The 13,107-nt window shown below is 33.7% G+C and overlaps 1 protein-coding gene across 4 annotated transcripts in view; it reads left to right on the top strand.

The window, feature by feature from the left end:
- Window positions 1–13,107, top strand: part of LOC127866258 (tuberin-like) — a 133,673-nt gene that overhangs the window by 117,518 nt on the left and 3,048 nt on the right. For 2 of the 4 annotated variants that reach the window (XM_052406691.1, XM_052406689.1), the window contains exons 35-38: window positions 2,350–2,489; window positions 3,906–3,984; window positions 6,931–6,957; window positions 12,444–12,535. In XM_052406691.1, coding sequence (XP_052262651.1) covers window positions 2,350–2,489; window positions 3,906–3,984; window positions 6,931–6,957; window positions 12,444–12,535 — 338 coding nt within the window. Of the gene's footprint in view, window positions 1–2,349; window positions 2,490–3,905; window positions 3,985–6,930; window positions 6,958–8,647; window positions 10,908–12,443; window positions 12,536–13,107 lie in introns of those variants that run through there. The other 2 variants (XM_052406692.1, XM_052406690.1) reach the window with 2 other exon arrangements.

Below are 13,107 nucleotides of genomic sequence, written 5' to 3'. Positions count from 1 at the left end.
GAGGTCAAAAACTAGGTCATTAGGTCAAATAATAGAAAAACCATCAACAATTTGTTTGTGTAGACAGTAGAGGTCACAGTTTTCATCCAATCTTTATGAAATTTTGTCAGAATGTTTATCTTGATGAAATCTGGGTATGGATTGTATTTGGGTCATCTGGGGTCAAAAACTAGATCACTAGGTCAAAAACTAGGTCACTAGTTCAAATAATAGAAAAACCTTGTATAGATAATAGAGACCACAGTTTTCATACATTCTTTATGAAATTTGGTCAGAATGTTTATCTTTATGAAATCTGGGTTGGGATAGTATTTGGGTGATCTGGGGTCAAAAACTATGTCACTAGGTCAAATAATAGAAAATCCTTGTGTAGACAATAGAGGTCACAGTTTTCATCCAATCTTTATAAAATTTGATCAGAATGTTTATCTTGATGAAATCTGGGTTGGGATTGTATTTGGGTCACCTGGGGTCAAAAAGTAGGTCACTAGGTCAAATAATAAAAAAAAACTTGTGTAGACAATAGAGGTCACAGTTTTCATCTAATCTTTATAAAATTTGGATACAATGTTTATCTTGATGAAATCTGGGTTGGGATTGTATTTGGTTAGTCAGGTGAGCGATTCAGGGTCATCATGGCCCTCTTTTTATGCATCTTACAAATGCGGGTCAGGACGGTCCAAATCCATGACAGCCTAGTCACTTAACAAGATAATCATAAATCTGATTATTAAATAATACAGATATCAATTTGCGTGGTTGTAATAGCAATAGTAATGTATAATAATGATAATTGTCATTCTAGCCGTTATTATCTTGGCTGTCAATGTCAGACATGCATAAAAAAAGGCTGGTCGTCATTAATCGAGGCTGTTGTCGGTTAAGGCCGTATTGACCAGACTCCTAGCTGACATAGGCCGTAAGCGTAGCTTAGGTAAACAAGAATCGGTTACTTTCGTTTTGGAAAATGTTATTAAGATATTACGAAGGAACGATTCCAGGCGGATACTGACATTTTGAACACAGTGTTATTTACTGTGACGATGTGTATGAGGATGATTGCAGTGTGGATTATCAAAATGAAAAAATAAATAAAACCCTGTTAAAAAAATTGTACAGAGTGCAATAAGAATAATTGATGATAAAATATATACGGTATTTAGTATTTTACTGTTAACATGCGTTCAACATTTTTTGTTAAATATATTTTAACTAAACAAGCCTTGTACCATGTATGGCGTGTATTATTATTTAATGTCAGATAAAAATGTGTGACCTTGACATTAATTGCTTTTTAATCATTTATCATTTTATATCATAAACACCTTGATCCCAGCAATGAAACCAAGTTATTCTATCTATCTTCATACACTGTTTAACTCCCCTTTCGGGTATTATTAACAGATCGCGCAGTCAGTGCGAGAAAAAGATTTATACAATACTGTACAATAAAATATTGAGAGTGAGGCGTCAAAGAAAGAAAGTAAGACAAGAGTTAAAATCAGGTTGAAAACACACTCTGCCGCAACTAATTGTATGAAATCAGTGTTTTATTGATGGCAATTTTGGGGCAGACATTGGACCCCATTCCCCTCAAGAAAGAGTAAATATTTTCCCCAAATTTTTGTAGAAAAAAATCCCCTCCAGATTTAGAAAGAACTGTCTAATGAAAACTATATCTCAAATTTATTTCATATGATGATTTTGAATAATTATAAAGAGTTATATTAATTTAGTTTTTCCCAAATCAGTGGACTTTTCACATGAATTGCATTTTTTTCCCAAAATGGCCAGGAAAAGGCCTGATGTATCTATATTGTGTTAATATTTGTTGATAGAAGCATTCCAATTTGATCCATTTTATTGATAAAAAATGCTCAAATTTGCCATTTTATCAATTTAAAAAGTCCCAATTAGACTCAAAATGGCTATGAAAACTGAGACTCACTGTGCATGAAGGCTGAAACTAATGTTGAAAAAACCATTTATATATGTTTAAGAAAAAGTACAGAGACATTCAGCTGTGAATATTACATTCATACATACCGGTACATGTGTATTCATATAATAAATATCATAATATATAAAAGAGTGAATTTTTAATTTTCCCCTTTACCTAAAAATCGTAGTGCTCTTCCCCTTTGGTCGGGCCCCGACACCATTCCCCTATAGGAAAAAAAAACAACACTGGAAATTATTTTACTATTAGATTCTGTAGCCAGAAGTTCCTGTAAAAAAGGGGGAGGTCCTGTATTTTTTCCCATTTTACAGGACCTACTGTCCTGTAAACATTTACCTTGTTTGAATTAGACTGATTTCTTATCACTGATTGGTCTGGTTTACTTGCAGTGATATTCCACATAGCAACCCTGATGCCAAACAAGGAGTCCGATGTGAACTGCAACCAGAAGAAGGCCCACATTGGTAACGACTACGTTACTGTTGTCTACAATGATAGCGGAGAGGAGTACAAGATTGGGGTCATCAAGGTACACACTAGTCTTACCTCATCAGAAACAAACTAATGCTACAACATAACAGTTTAGTGATTAGGTTTATTGAGTCGTGTGATCTTATATTTAAGTGAAATGTTTACACACACATAATGTTTTAAAGCTAGAATACTAGTGGCAAGCAGTACAATCATGTGTCTTCTTTGTATTGCCATGAAAGGACTAAGTAGATTTAAAAGATGAATATACTGCATGTTATTGTCCATAGACTGTAATGAAATCTTTTTGAAAATCTTTTTTAGAAATTCAAATCAATTTTTTTAAAGTAATTAAGAGTCTGGGGTGGAATTCCAGAAGCATCATAAGTTAAATTTTATTTTTATCCTTAAATTGGGAATTTTTCTTAAGTGTTTTATTTCATACTGTGATAGTTAGGCATAGAAAACTATATCAAAATAACATCATTATGTCAATGTTATTTGAGGAATACCAAAAAAAACATGCATGTCTTTATTGAGTAAAGAAATACAAAAGATTGTAATTTTTAACTTAAAGGCTCTATAAAGGTGAAGATACGTAATTATTTACAGATTTTTAAATATTCTTTTCATATTTTATTTATAAAGGTTATCAAAAAACAATATATATATGCTATTGGACATAATAATAAAAATATGAGCAATACAACTTGTTTTGAGCTCAAAATAAAGTGTCCTCCAAGTCAATATTGTTTACAAACAATCAGTTTATTTACATCGCTGTTTACTCGCGAAAGAGAAAGTGAAAGTGACTCAGGTCACCAAAAATATAACGATGACTTATAACGTTTTCTGGTATCACTCACAAAGTAGGTCTCTTCTAAATGGTTAAAACGTTTGTAGTTATCTAAAAAGTTACTTTCTGCTGGTAAAAAGTTGTTAAAATAGAATTAAAATTGAACTTTCTTAAGGCTATTTTTAGCATATGTCAACGCTCTGAGGCTACACATCACGTTAGTTGCAAAAATGTAAACATTTCTTCCAATTATGAAACAAGTTTATCTTCCATAATTCTTGACAACATTGTACCTAAGCTGTGTTATTAGCAGTTTTTATGCAAGAGTAACTGAAATGCGGTAAAAATAAGACCAGTTGATATGCATAATAATTGGATTTGTGACCTTTATAGAGTCTTTAAGTTAAAATATTTAAGAAATGACTTAAGATGTTTCTGGAATACCACCCCTGCTGATGTTGTCCTTTCATACCTCTTATAAATATTGGTAGATATCATAAGTGATGGTCAGTCATTCATGCAATTGTAGCTTTCACATAAGTACGCTTGTTGTGTTTGAGCACTTTCTTCCATATTAGATGTGTGCAGTGTGCACAGGCTACAATGGGATGAAAATATGCTTAAAGCTTGGTTTACCCAGAGTTCAGCTTATCAAGTCATGTATCAATGATCTTTCAGGGGCAGTTCAACTATGTGAACATTGTGATCAAGCCACTAGACTATGATAGCAATGCTATCACTTTGCAGGCAAAGGAAGGTAACTCTGGCTGGAAATATTGTTAACTGCATGGTTGAACATTTTATGGACCGACTTTAATGTGCTTTGTTTAGCTCACATTGGGTTGAAAAGGTTTTGCTTCTAAGGTCTAACATCTAACCATTTACCCGTTTCACGCAGATAATCCGTTTTAACTCAGCACCTGGTATTGAGATATTTAAAGATATGTTTTGTCAGTCTTCTTAGACTTCAGTCTGTCTGACCAGGGGCACACAATAATGCATATAAAACACATGTATTGATGACTTTTTTGTTCAACAATTAATTAAGATTTGGCTGTTAAAATGACCTGCTGTTGTACTTACACTCACTTTAATTATTTAGAGAGTTTTCTGTATTACTTGCTCATTATCAATCAAGGAAGAATAATCAGGCCTTGTTTAATAAAAATGTTGAACACATCTGTAGGCAAACAATACAAACTTAAAGTATTTCAGAATGTTTTATCAGTACAATTTGTGTCATATATTTTTATGCCCCCGGTAGGGTGGCATATAGCAGTTGAACTGTCCGTCAGTCAGTCAGTATGTCTGTCCGTCCGTCTGAAAACTTTAATGGTCATAACTTTTTCAATATTTAACATAGCAACTTGATATTTGGCATAAATGTGCATCTCATGGAGCTGCACATTTTAAGTGGTGAAAGGTCAAGGTAATACTTCAAGGTCAAATGTCTAATATATGGTGTCTCTCCGTCCGTCCGAAAACTTTAACATTGGTCATAACTTTTTCACTATTGAAGATAGCAACTTGATATTTGGCATGCATGTGTATCTCTTGGAGCTGAACATTTTGAGTGGTGAAAGGTGAAGGTCATCCGTCAAGGTCAAATGTCAAATATTCCGTCTGAAAAATTTAACATTGGCCATAAGTTTTTCACTATTGAAGATAGCAACTTGATATTTGGAATGCATGTGTATCTCCTGGAGCTGAACATTTTGAGTAGTGAAAGGTCAAGGTCAAGGTCATCCTTCAAGGTCAAATGTCAAATATTCTGTCCGAAAACTTGAACATTGTCCATAACTTTTTAAATATTGAAGATAGCAACTTGATATTTGGAATGCATGTGTATCTCCTGGAGCTGAACATTTTGAGTGGTGAAAGGTCAGGGTCATCTTTCAAGTTCAAAGGTAAAAAATAAAAATAATTTTCATTTCTCCATTCAATCTCTTACATACTTCTTATGGAGCTGCACATTTTGAGTGGAGAAAGGTCAGGGGCATTGCGTTTCTGACAAACACATTTCTTGTTTTGAAAATGTTAAGACGTCCATATTTGTTTTGGAACAAGTCTGGCAATATTGATAATAATGTTCACTACACTTGATTAAGTAAGATCTATCATATGTACAAATTGGAAAAGATTGAGCTTGTAAGGTGCTTATTGAACAACTATTCTTACTTATAGTGAGTTTCCAACACTAATTCAAAGCCTAAGGAAGATTTATAAATTATATCTTTCACTTTTATATATATTCTCAAATGTATTGTTAATTTTGTAGCATACACCATATTTCTTAATTCTGCTTATTCACCCCTAAGAAATTGTATTTGTACCCCAAATATAGAGTCTCTTTATGAATCTCTAATATTCATTTAATAGCAGACACATTCCAATTTCGCCATATACATGTATGCAGGGATCATATTTTTTCGGTCTTGTCGGTCCTACACCGATTGGGGTCATGAAAGACCGATTGAAAATCCCAAACAGTCGGTCCGAGTCTGTTTGCTAAAATTCCCATGTCATGAAATTCCCATGTACATGCTAACAAACCCTAATGACATTCTTATCTCGATTAGGTGTGATAAAACAATTGTCTGCAGTCACTAAACCGGTCAGGACCGGTTTATTGCACGTCAGACCAAGAATCAAAAACTTGTGAACAGCGGATTAAAGACGCATTCGAAAAGACGCGTCTGAAAGCACGCGCTGTAACTATACAAAACATGCCGATACATTTTCCACCAGCGTAATAATCCGGTTATATAATTATGCATGAAAGTCGCGGATCTGATCGACAGAACAGCCGAAAGTTATTTTTATGGGTGGAACTTCACATAAAATAGTACACAAGAAAATAATATACATTGTATAAATCTTTAGAGAAACCGTGCTAGAATCGAAATAATTCGTGTACTTTTAACTTTGTTGTTGAATAACTCACGACCGGAAAATTAGATGTGTGGTTTCAAATGTTTCGCTCTCGTGATAAAATCCCTACGCATATTAACTATCGGCCGGCCGTGGGTTATTTGACAACAAACAATAATGTACACGAATTATTTCTTAATTATTTGGTGTGTTATTGTCAGTAGCCAACCTACGCACAGACATTTGTTTGGTTCAGTTCATGTTTGTAAGCTATTATCGAGTCGACAACAATTTAAAACATCGGTATCGACTTATGTCTGAAAAAGTCTGATAAAACAGCACACGAAACAACAATAAAATAGCAAATGATAAAACCAGTTGAGAAAAATCGTTCCGTTTAAAAAAAATGCCTGAGGGAATTAAACTTGTACATGTATTATACCACCTTCATGAATGGCAAAATCATTGGTATATATTTTATGGTAATTTGTCATGATTTCGGACATAAATTTTCGGATACTTTTTCCCCATTTACATCCGGACCGATTGATGTTGCGGGAAAATATGATCCCTGCATGTATGTACATGTTTAATTGTATAGTTAATCTATTGGATAGATGATCTCCCTGACTCATGACTGGCTTCAATTGCCTTGACTGTCTGGCAGGTATCATGTTGAAAACAGTACAATCATCTGCTTATCTTAGGATACTAGCTGGGTGTATTTAAATTATCTGAAAGAACATTTTAGAGCTGTTGTAATGGTTAATCCAAGCAATGTTGACCTTTATATGGATTTTTTTACTGAAGCAGTGCTCTATTTTTGTTTTAGTTCCATTTCAAGACCAAGTAACAACAGGTATGAGCTAAATTTTAAATGGTGGAATTGGTTTTATGTATTCTTTTTCTAAATGTCTGTATAAGCTGCTGTTGTTTGTCTGTAATGTGTTGTTTATACCTGTAGTTTACCTGCTGTTGTTTGTCTGTAATGTGTTGTATATACCTGTAGTTTACCTGCTGTTGTTTGTCTGTAAAGTGTTGTATGTACCTGTATAAGCTGGTGTTGTTTGTCTGTAACGTCTTGTATATACCTGTAGTTTAATTACCTGTTGTTTGTCTGTAACGTCTTGTACATACCTGTAGTTTACCTTCCATGATCACATGTCTGTCTAGCTAGAAGTGCATTCCATGTGTGCTACATAGGTTTTAGAACATATGGTTTTTCCTGCATTATCCTTTTTCATAGCATACAAAAAACAGTTTAAACCATATATATACACACACATGTACCTAATAAAAACCACAGACACTTTTGTTTATAATATCTTTGGTTCGTAGTTTAATTTTATCAAAATTGAAATAGAGGGTAATTTAGTGTTTCAGTATTTTTAACCAGGTTTTCCAAAGGAAAAAACTGGTTATAAGATTGGCGAATGTCGGCGGGCGAGCTGGCTGGCTGGCTTGCTGGCGGGCAGGCGGAACAAGCTTACCCGTGCCATAACATTGTTGTTCATTGTGAGATTTTAAAATAATTTGGCACATTTGTTCACCATCATTAGACAGTGTGTTGCGCGAAAGAATAACGTCAATATCTCCAAGGTCAAGGTCACACTTTGAGTTCAAAAGTAAAAAATGGCCATAAATGAGCTTGTCCGGGCCATAATTATATCATTCATTGTGAGATTTTTAATCATTTGGCTCATTTGTTCACCATCATTGGACGGTGTGTCACGCCAAATAATTACGTCAATATCTCCAAGGTCAAGGTCACCATGACTAGAAATAGATTGATTTTGAAGGGGGGTAACTATGAACAATCGGCAACAATGCACATTTTGAGTTGTCTCCCTTTATCAGACTTTTTTTAGCTCACCTGAGCACAACGTGCTCGTGGTGAGCTTTTGTGATTGTCTTTTGTCTGTCGTGCGTCGTCAACATTTTGCCTTGTGAACACTCTAGTGGGCACATTTATTATCCGATCTTCATAAAACTTGGTCAGAACATTTGTCCAATTAATACCTCAACTGAGTTCGAAACTGGGTCATGCTCGGTCAAAAACAAGGTCACTAGGTAAAAAAAAAGAAAAACCTTGTAAACACTGTAGAAGTCACATTTGATGCCCAATCTTCATGTAACTTTGTCTAAATGTTTGTCTAATTAATATGTTGGTTGAGTTCAAAAATGGTTCTGGTCCGTTGAAAAACAGGGCCGCCAGGGGGCGGGGCAGTATTCCTTATATGGCTACAGAGAAACCTTGTGAACACTCTGGAAGACACAATTTTTGCCCAATCATCATGAAACTTGGTCAAAACATTGATTTCATTGATATCTCGGACGAGTTCGAAAATGGTCAAGATCTGTGAAAAAACATGGCCACCAGGGGGCGGGGCAGTTTTCTCTATATGTATATAGTGAAAACATTTAAACAGTCTAGTTCACAAGAATCTGATAAGCCAAAATGTTAAAGACAGATAACCTGTACATACTTTAGATTTAACTTTGGTATAGTTAACTCCCTTGTTTAAACTGCTTCCCTAATCTATTTTTAGTTCACCTCTGGAATTTGTCAGACCCCTTGGTTTCAAAACACTTAAAGGGTAAATACTTTAAAATGCATATTTATGTCCCTTTTCGAAGAAAAGGGGATATATAGTTTTCGCACTGTCCGTCTGTCAGTTTGTCACACTTTTTGTGTTTGCTCTCTAATTCAAATAGTTTTCATCCGATCTTTATCAAACTTGGTCAGAAGTTGTATCTAGACAATATCTAGGTCAAGTTCGAATATGGGTCTTGCCGGGTCAAAAACTAGGTCACGGGGTCACTTAGTGCATTTCAGTAACTTCTATCAAAGCATTTATTTGGGGCTCCTATGGAGACAGCTCTTGTTTTCTATTATAATGACATTTTGGGCTAAGTTGTAATTTCTTGTGTAAATCTGTACTTACTGTTTTGTCACATTTGTTATCAGTTTGTAGCACATTAATCTATAATGGGAACTATTACTGATAAGCCATCTTTGAGAAAACCTACAGAGTTCCCCAGAGTTAAGATAAGTGATAAGAAAGATGAAATGTGCTGTTCAGTGTTTTAATTTTCTGAGATCATGATATTATCAATTTGCAAATAATCTGATGAGAATGAAACCAATTACATGTTAAAGGATAATCTACTTGCACAACATGTTGAAATATACACTATATATTCTTAAGAAAGTAATCAGGTCATAATTCTTTTTGTTTTGTAAATTACAATTTAGCTGCATATGAATTAATAATCAATAACACATTACATAATTATTTGCAGTTTTAGATTATGATAATTGTATGCAAATGTATTTATGAATAAGCATCAAATTTGAATCTGACTGAAAAATAACAGTATTAATTATTGATAATGAGACTTTAAAAGGAGCCCGGACTTTTCCAGTTTATATTTATATTTTACTGAAAACGATGACTTTATTTTACTGAAAACATAGATATGAATAGACATGGATATGAAAAATCTTACTCAATATTGGATTGTAATGAGTTCACAGTATATAATGTTACTATTCCCTTCTGTTATATGATACAATATGTACAGAAAAGGTATAAAAATGGTAACTATAACCGGTCTAATATTCATAGCAATGACAGTTTGAGAAAATAATCCTTCTTTTATATAAGAGTTCAAGTTAAAACAGGCTTCTTTTTATATTCATTAAGGTATTTGCTTTATTTTTTCATTTTTAATGATGCTTAGATTATTTAGACTTGGCTTGTACCTGTTCTTAATTCTCTGTCATTGTTCTTCATTTTTTTCTAGTTCTTAGAATAAAAGTTAGTTATTTTCGCTAAAGCTGCTTTGGTTTTCACTTATAGATTAATTCTTCGAGTGTATTCAGGCTTATCTGACTGGACACCTTTAGTTAATTGAATTACAACCAGTCAGTGGTGTCATCCTGACCGGAAATAAGCGTTCTTTAATTAGACTCGATAAATATTTCCGTATTACATAAGTGCTCACAAAGTTAAATAACTTGTAACCGTCCCGTGACCGGTTCACTTGCGTAAACGAACAACACCGCACTACCACAGTTGTTTATAGTGAAACATTGTGAATTCTTTTAATCACATTTTTAGTTCAATCTGAATGCTACTTGCTGATCTTCACACATGGTGACAAGCTTTATGAGCATAATATTTTTTGCTCATGGTGAACTTTTGTGATCACCTTTTGTCAATTGTCTGTCTTCCGTTGTGCGTCATGCATATTTGCCTTGTTAACACTGTACAGGCCACATTTATTGTTGGATCTTCATGAAACTTTGTCAGATGATTTGTCCCAATAATATCATGGATGAGTTCAAAAATGGTTCCAGTCTGTCAAAGAACATGGCCGCCAGGGGGCCATTTGTTGTTCATTCTTCATGAAACTTGGTTAAAACATTTGTTCTACTGATATCTTGGGCTGCAAAGAACAGGTCATTTCTTTTTATCTCAGGTGAGCGACTTTGGGCCTTTCAGGCCCTCTTGTTTCAAATTGACAATGCACATTTTGAATTGTCTACTTTTATCAGACTTTTTCAAATTGAAAACCTGATTTTGTGACAATTTTGTCCCTTGTATCATTTTCAATTCACAAGAAACCATACTAATAACATGTTCACTAGTGGTGCATGAAATTTATATGAGTGGCCACTAGTTTAAATTTGTTTTTTCAATGATCATGAGTAATGAAAAATCGATTATTTTTTGGGAAACCAACACATTTTTGTTTTATTTAATGCTTTTTACACTGTTTTTTTTTTACACTTAACATTTTTAATTTTGATGGAAAAAAGACATCATGATGTCAAAACACAGTGTCATTTAACAGTAAAACAAACACAGTGTCATTTAACAGTAAAACAGTGAAAAATAAGACTGTTATTCACTGTTACTTTTCACAGTTGAAATGATGAATTATTGTTCATAAATCACTGCTCTTTCATTACAAACTTCTCAAAAGCATTAAATAAACAACTGTATTTAAACTACAGATGCTATTGCGCAACAGTAGTCATTATGTCTGGCAGTCTGTTTGGTAAAATTTAAGGTAACTTGTCTTTTCAAAATCAAGTATTTATTTCTCTGTAGTTTGTCTTTCCAAATCAAATATTTATTTCTTTGGTGATTTATTTTTTCGTATAAAAGATATATAACAAAAACATATTCTTGCAACAAATGTGTTCTCCATAGCACTTGCATCACTGCTGCAATGTGTATAAACAACTGCTAACTTTTCTTTAAACAGTGCTTGTTTCTTATAGTAGTCAGTGCACTATGCTTTTGCTTCATTAACATTTTAACAGTTTTATATCAGCAGCTTCACAAGTAGCAATAATATGTCTGCATATAATATTCCATTCGATTTACCTTTATATTATGTGCTCTTTGTGGGCTAATTTCAATAACATAAGCGCAAGCAGAATTATTATCAAATTACAGTTATTCAATACGATTAAAACTTTCTTACTTTGATATGATTGCAGTTTGTCTATATTAAAGGAGCTGCTCTAAATATACTGCGCACAGTATAAAACAAGTTTTTCTTACATTTCATTATCATTCTAGTATTAAGGCATTTAATTTTCAGTATGTGTAAGTGAAATTAATTAATAAATCCAGACGATTTATTTCCATGCTTTTGCAGTGCAATTGTTAAGAGAGATTCACTTTCATTTTTGCCCAGTCTCAGATAGTCCCCGGGAAGCACGTTTTTTTTTTACATGAATGGATATGACGCAATAAAACATTTCTTTGTACGTGTATTGTATTGCATATAATCTAAATTTCAATTCGCTCATCCAATGAAAGCTTTGTCCCATAATGCACTGTACTCTCTACACTTCTGAAAAATGGCCTATACATATGGTTGTGTTTAAGAAACTCTTAAACATATTTATCGTCATAAATGTTAAAGATTATTTTTGTGTTACTGATGTTGTAATTTTTTTGGATTATTGGATAAATGTGCACATTAGAAAAGTGGTATGTATACTGTTATCAATACGATTCGGTTTATATACATGTATTGACGAATGAAAACACAGCATAGCAATAAACAGGACCTATATTATAGGCTATACCATACCTGATTTTATAGCCCCCTGGAATAAATGACTTCAAAACTTATAACACTGTCCGTTTATAACACTGTCGCGTGGCTTGGACCCCGTCATCCGCGTTATATTGGAGTTACAGTGTAGTTCTGTTAAGTTGTATAATGATTTGTTAATTTTATCAAAATACAATTTACTAAATGGTCTGATTGCAACTGTTGAATGATAAGCATTATATATTCTTCTCCGATGGAATGCAGATATTGCTGGTATCCTGGGTCACACAGACACCAAAATCATCTCTGATGGTAACCTGGCAACTCTGGTCAGACAGATTGCAATCCATAGCAACGTGAGTATGAGGAATTACACGCAGGCTTACTTGTGTATTAGTCAGATTTATGCACTTAGGGGTCCTGTGCCATTTTCAATCACGCAGTATGAACTGGAGTTACGATGTCTGCCATAAAGTCATACAAGGTTGAGTGGTCTCATTAGTGTACAGGGTAGCTCCTGACTACACTGCGCAGATACACAGGCTGGGCTGGAGCTACTCTGACTGCATTTGGCATAATACTTATTTTCGCATGACAAGGGTCTTATGACAAATGTTTATTGTAATGTAATTGCATATTGGCATTTGATGGAACATTTTATAAAGTAACATAAAATGAAGATTTTCTAAGTTTGAAACACGTTTTCTATAGTTTTGAAACTATTATATGACTATTACCGGTTATACTGATACATTTGCTCTGATTTATTAAGCAAGCCACCCTTAGACTAGAATTATTAAGATCTCTAATAATTTGCATTGGACAGCGGATAATTTTTTATAAGCAATACTTATAACATGTCTTGTGCGCAGTAAAAACAAGTCATGAAGTTTTTTTGTTTTATTTTGTTGTTCCTATTAAAGATCTT

This window comes from Dreissena polymorpha, chromosome 2 (genome assembly GCF_020536995.1).
Source record: "Dreissena polymorpha isolate Duluth1 chromosome 2, UMN_Dpol_1.0, whole genome shotgun sequence".
NCBI classification, from domain to species: domain Eukaryota; kingdom Metazoa; phylum Mollusca; class Bivalvia; order Myida; family Dreissenidae; genus Dreissena; species Dreissena polymorpha.
The sequence above is the reverse complement of the archived record's forward strand: the minus strand, read 5'-3'. Positions and strand labels throughout refer to the sequence as shown.